Here is a 6602-nt window from a genome sequence, read left to right as displayed (position 1 = left end):
GCACGGCTGGAGACATGTTGTTACCCAGGGCGCAAGTGTGCGGGCACGGCTGGAGACATGTTGTTACCCAGGGCGCAAGTGTACGGGCACGGCTGAGTGGCCCCGGGGGCAGGACCAGCTCAAGCGCATTTGCAGGCTGCTTCCAGTCAGAGCTTTCTCTCCTAAGAACGGTGAAGGCTGCAGGGCGCGTGCTTGACTTCGGTTGCCTCACCTGTACAATGGGGGTAACAGTGGTACCAAGTTATGGGGAAGCCCTTTGGGAAGGCCTGTATGCTCTTCCAGGTAGTGTAACTGTGAGATAAGTGCTAAGTGCCTGGGATGTTGGAGGCATTTAAAATACATATCCCAAGAGAGAGGAGCCTGGCCTAGGGCTTGGCTTTCCCTGATGTGACACCCTGAAGCCTGTGCCATCTAGGGTGCCGCTTCATCCCTGCACTCCCTCAGTGACGTTGGAGCTGAAGGCCAGCCCGACTCCCTTCCTGGAGCTCTTGCTGTTCAAACGCAGTTTCTAGGTGCCTAAATCCAGGGTGCTCCCTAGGACTCTGGACTTGTCCAGTTAGGGTTTTCTCTTTTGTGGGTGTGTGCTCTGTAACTGCAGGGACCTATTTATCTCGTTCCCTGAGGTATTCATTTAACCATTCAGTCCAGACCTTGTTTGTGCGCAGGAGACTGGACTTAGCTCAGCAGTTATTCACCGAAAGCCTGTGCTGGGTAAATCAAACCGTTGGACAGTTCCTGGCTCCGTGGAGGGAAAGATCCCCTTAAGGGTGAAGTTCATGCCATTTCTTTCCAGATCTGACCACCGAGGCTGTTGGCGTGGCGATCGCAGCCCCTCCATCCGAGGGAGAAGCGAATGCGGAACTCTGTCGGTATCTGTCCAAAGTCTTGGAGCTCAGGAAGAGTGACGTGGTTCTGGATAAGGTAGGACTCTCCCTTCTAAATTATTACATATGGACCATAGTTCATACGTCCTGTGATTTTTGTAAAGCCAGTTTTTCAAATAGTTTTATGTGTATGGCTGTTTTGACTGCATGTGTGTCTGTACCACATGCATCCCTGGTACCCTCAGAGCCCACAGGAGCTTGTCAGGTCCCCTAGGACTGGAGTTACAGATGGCTATGGGCCACCATGTGGGTGTTGGGAATCAAACCTGGGTCCTCTGGAAAAGCAGCCAGTGTTCTTAGCCACTGAGCCATCTCTCCCGTCTTGTAAGGCCAATTTTAAAAACTCATATTTTTTTAAAATACAAAATTCTGTAGCTTCATAGTCTCTTTCAGCCACACTGCCTCTGTTTTATTGAGACGGGCCCTCTCTACTTACAGTCCTTCGTTTTGCTCATTTACAGCGTTTTTCTCCTTTCTAAATTCATCACTGTACCTACTGTCAGATTAACCTTGCTCACTTCCTTTAAGACATCGTCATACAGAAATACCGTAAAATGGTTCTCTGTTTGTCATCTCCATTAAGAAGTTCACCAAGTCATTATGACCTCACGCTGACTCTGCTCGCTAGAGGATGCCCTTGTGAAGATTAGTTTATATGACATTGATACCTTGGTTTTACTTCACAATCTTCAGAGAATGATTTTTAGGAGCAGGCCCCTGGCGTCTCTGTGGTCATGCTGAAACAGAGTCCGTCTGCAAGGGAGCAGGCCAAGTTCATGTCTTAAGTTCTGCATGTGGTCTCATGCTGTATGTCCCCTGCAGTTCATATCTGGCTGCCATTTAAAGTCATTGATTAATAATCTATACCTAAAAATCCTCTTAACAGGCCACTTCCTTTCCCTCGCCCACCCTGTGGCAGACAATGTCTGACTTTGGCAGTGCTCCAGGGCTGACGGCAGCCTAAGGCACACCTCCACTCTCTGTGTGTACACACAGTCCGTCCGGAAAAATTCCCGCTCAAATTCTGTTTTATAAAAGGCATGTTTCGAGTAAATCTTTTTAAGAGTTGTTTTAGATGATTGTGAAATCATAGTACTTAGATGTGTGGTTGCTTTCTGTTTGAAATTTTCAGAAATGTGTAACAATTTAGAAAAGAGCAATTTGTTTAGACTTAGGTGTTATAAAAAGTTTATACTAAATTGTCATGCTTAATATTTTGAAATTATTTTCCTTTGTAATTAAAACAAATTACTTGACACTAGAATACTGGCCAGGCATAGTGGGATGTACCTGTAATCCCAGCCCCTGAGAGAGACAGACAGGGTCAGGGGTCAAGTTCACCCTTGGCTGTATATTGAGTTTGCACTAATCTGATCTGCATGGTACCTTGTCTTGAAAGGAAAAAAGAAGAAGAAATTAGAATATTGTAAACATTCATCTTGAAATTTTAATGCCAAGCTTCCATTATAAAAATTGAAGTAGAGGGGGCTGGAGAGATGGCTCAGTGGTTAAGAGCATTGCCTGCTCTTCCAAAGGTCCTGAGTTCAATTCCCAGCAACCACATGGTGGCTCACAACCATCTGTGGGGAGGTCTGGCGCCCTCTTCTGGCCTTCAGGCATACAGACAGAATATTGTATACATAATAAATAAATAAATATTTAAAAAAAATTGAAGTAGAAAGCCAAGAAACCCTGGAGAGTCATACAAATTTGTTTTAAGGTACAAGTGTCCAGGAGAGAGTATGCCCAGATGCCTTAGGGTCTCTATTGCTGTGAAGAGACACCATGACCAGGGCAACTCTTACAGAGGAGTAAATCATTTCATTGGGTTAGTAGCTTACAGTTTCAGAGGTTTTAGTCCATTATCATCATGATGGGGAGCATGGCAGTATTCAGAGAGACATGATGCTGGCTACACCTTGATCACAAGGTGACAGGAAATGGACTGAGCGTCACACTGAGTAAAACTTGAGCAAAAGAGACCTCAAACCCCACCCCCACAGGGACACACTTCCTCCAAGGCCACACCTAATAGTGCCACTCCCTTTGGGGGACATTTTCTTTTAAACCACCACACTAGGCTATTGGGGGGCCATCCATGACACCCCATGAAGACATGCTGCAGGGGAGACAGAGGTCTGTTGCTCCTGCCAGTATTAGGATGCTGAGTGTGTTTTTTTCCTTCTGGTTCAGGGTGGTAAATCTCGGGAAAAGGTGGTGAAGCTCTTGGCCTCTACGACTCCAGAAGAGGTCTTGGAGAAACTGAAAAAGGAAGCTGAAAAAAAATAAAGGCAAGAAATGATAAGTACGTCCTTCAGGAGTTTCAATAACAACACAGAGGTGGCTAAATAAGAAAACATATATGTGTCCAGACATAGGCAGTGGAATACACACACACAAATCAGATTAAAATAAAAGTAGAAAATTTAAGTCTATCCATTAAATATAGGCTCTAAAATCCCTCTCTGTTGGAGCCGAAGAGATGCCTCAGTAGTTACGAGCACTTGGTGCTCTTCCAGGGGTCCTGGGCTTGGCCCCCAGCACCCACATCAGAGGACTCATCCTGAAACTCCAGTTCCAGGCTGTCCTGACATTTTTTTTTCTGACCTCTGAGGGCACCTGCAGGCATGTGATTCCTGTGTGTATGTGCACACACATACACATTAAACAGCCTGAAATATGTTACTCTAATTTTATGGCTTCACCACGGGACAGCTGGACAAGCCAATCAGGACGACCGACCTCACCCTCTGCTGTCCACGGTGGTGCCTCTGATCTGCAGACATCAGGAGACCAGTTGAAGATCACCGTGTGCAAGACAACAGCGGGAACCTAGCTCCCTTGACTCCCATTGGTGCCTTGAGCCTCACATCACCACAGTGTTTGTGGACTCTGGGGGTTCCTAATTCTGTTTACAAGTGAAAACCATTTCATGCTGCTTTATAATCCAACTTCTATTTTAAGATGTTTATTTAGATGCCAAAATGTTTTTTATATCTTTTAAAAAGTGTATGGAACATTTTGTGAAAAAGTAAATAATCATAGACCTGTAAAGTAATGTCAGTCAGTTAGTTTTGAAAACCTTGTAAATCTTCAAATCGAGAAGTTCTTAGGAATCTCCAAAGATCTTAAAAGAGTAAAGAAGTGGCGGGGCCACGGCTCGCGGTTAAGAAGCTTTGCTGCTCTTGGAGAGGTCTTGAGTTCACTTCCCAACAACCCGATGTGGGATGCCTCACAACTGCCGGTAACTCCATCTTCAAGGGATCCAGAGCCTCTGATCTGAGAGCACCCACACTCATATGTACACACAGATACACAGAAACACACAGACAGACATACATACATACAAATTTAAAAAATAAGTCTTTTAAAAAAGAAGAGGAGAAAGATTACCTGGAAGTCCTTTTCCTTGTAAAGCCCACCAGAGATCCCATCCGTGAGCTGGGTGGTAGCTCAGTTGGTAGTCCGTCCTGCTAGGCGCTGAGACTTGGGTTTGATCCCCAGCTCTGCATAAACTGGTGTGGTGGTTCACACCTGTAATCCCAGCACTCTGGACGTGAGGGTAGGAGGTGATAAGTTCGAGATGATTCTTTACATAATAGAGTATCAGGTCAGCCTGATATGTGAGCCTGTGTCCCTAGGTCTGTATAGATAGCGTGTATCTCTCTCAATAACACATGTTGTATATGTCTATATGTAGCTAAGATGATAACAAATATGTTTTACATATCTTACCTACATTATAGAACTCTAGATTGTTGTTGTTCATTTTGATCTTTGAGACAGGATCTCCCTAAGTCAATGTGCAGCCTTGCAGCTCCCACTGCCCCAGCCTCCCACGTGCCGGTTTATATATACACAGACATGCACAACGCGCCCAGCCGAGTTAGGCTCATCTAGTAATAACATAACTGCTGATTTGTAGTGTGTGCCTTGCCAGTAAGTACAGGAGAAAATGTACTGTGATGACCTGATCATTAGAAACCAAGGCCACGGGGGCTGGAGAGATGGCTCAGAGGTTAAGAGCATTGCCTGCTCTTACAAAGGTCCTGAGTTCAATTCCCAGCAACCACATGGTGGATCACAACCATCTGTAATGGGGTCTGGTGCCCTCTTCTGGCCTGCAGGCATACATGTAGAAAGAATATTGTATACATAATAAATAAATGTTTAAAAAAAACCAAGGCCACAAGAAATACCGATTGTAGAAATGCTTGGTGTGAAAGAACTAGCAGTTCCTTCCCAGGAGCCAAGGACAGGAGCAGTTGGGAAGCTTATCCAAATCCCTGTGCTGCTTGGAAGCAGAACTGGTTTAAACCAGCTGCTCTGTCTTGTAAGACCCTCTACCACACTGCTTCTGAGTACTTGTTTTGTGTGGTTTGGGCTGGAGAACTTTCCCACAGTTCCACTGAGTCTCACAGGCATTTCACCTGTGGCCTTGCACGGCTCGCTACGAGAAGCTTCTTACGTAGCAGAAACACATGCCTAGAATGTGTTAGCATGCTCATAGAGTCCAGAGGTGTTTAAGGGTTTCACAGAGCAGCGATGTCACAAAGTTCCCCCTTCCTTTCTTCTGTGATGCCAGCCTAATGCTCAGGCCCAGTTCCTTTCCTGAGGCAGAAGGCTCTGCTTGGTGGGGGGGGATGGGGGGAGGAGTCATATCCATATGCTAACCCTCTGCAATGGAGCCCGCCCTGAAGAGCTTGGCCATTGTTTTCCAAAAGTCCCGTCCCCTTCCACCTTGCGTCAAATCAGATCATAGGAGTGTCTAAACCACCCTCTTGGCAAGAAATGCCAACTAGCTGAAGCAGTGATTAGGAAAGAGGTTTATCCTAATCATTTTAGGCCAATTAAGGCCCATCCCAGAGCTGGAGATAGGATCAGCAGACTCTGGAGCAAACTAGGAATGGAGATCAGAATCAAAAACTATCAGTGGAGGCTGGGTAGGAACCAGGTTTCACTACAATAATTTTTTTTTTTTCTGAACATGGGGCCTAACTATGTTGCCCAGACTCATCTCAAACTGCTAGCGTCAAGTTCACCTACCTCTGGGCACAGATGTCTACCCCACTCCAGCTCCAGCTCGATTTCTTCTCTTGAGAAAACTGTCTAGTCCTATTTGTCCTAGAACTCACTGTGTAGACCAGGCTGGCCTCAAACTCACAGAGATCCTCCTGCCTCCGCCTCCCAAGTGCTGGGCTTAAAGACATGCACCACCACCGCCAGACTCATAACGGTACTTTCTAACAAGACACATCACGACTGAGCATGGGGGTTCAGACCTATAACCCCACTTTGGGGAGGCTGCAGCAGGAGAATCTAAAATTCAAGGCCAACCTGGGCTGTGTAGTAAGTTTGAGTCAGGCCTGGGTTAAACAGTGAGATCTTGCATCCCGATAAACGAATAAGCAAAAAGACAGATCCATCCTAGGGACACAGTCTGGAACTGGTCCAGGGGCTGTGTTCTAGGACAGTCCCTTCTCCCTCTGCAGATGCGATCGCCTTCAGCAGTCCTAACCCCCTCTCATCCTCACTGATGGGAACCTGGACCTGCCCCAGAAGACTGGGTAGGCAGCTCTCTTCAGTCGGACCCCGGTTTGATCTCACCTCAAGAATACTGAAGTAGGCCGGGCGGTGGTGGCGCACGCCTTTAATCCCAGCACTCAGGAGGCAGAGGCAGGCGGATCTCTGTGAGTTCGAGACCAGCCTGGTCTACAG

The 6602-nt window shown here is 46.5% G+C and overlaps 1 protein-coding gene across 1 annotated transcript in view; it reads left to right on the top strand.

Moving 5' to 3' along the window:
* Positions 1–3189, top strand: part of C22H15orf40 (chromosome 22 C15orf40 homolog) — a 6008-nt gene extending 2819 nt beyond the window's left edge. Inside the window, exons 3-4 of the mRNA XM_005357672.1 lie at positions 794–921; positions 3078–3189. Coding sequence (XP_005357729.1) covers positions 794–921; positions 3078–3173 — 224 coding nt within the window. The 3' untranslated portion in view covers positions 3174–3189. The remainder of the gene's footprint in view (positions 1–793; positions 922–3077) is intronic.
* The last annotated feature ends 3413 nt before the right edge of the window (positions 3190–6602 follow it).

Source organism: Microtus ochrogaster, chromosome 22 (genome assembly GCF_000317375.1).
Source record: "Microtus ochrogaster isolate Prairie Vole_2 chromosome 22, MicOch1.0, whole genome shotgun sequence".
Lineage (NCBI taxonomy): Eukaryota > Metazoa > Chordata > Mammalia > Rodentia > Cricetidae > Microtus > Microtus ochrogaster.
Note: the sequence above shows the minus strand (reverse complement) of the source record. Positions and strands in the feature narration are given on the sequence as shown.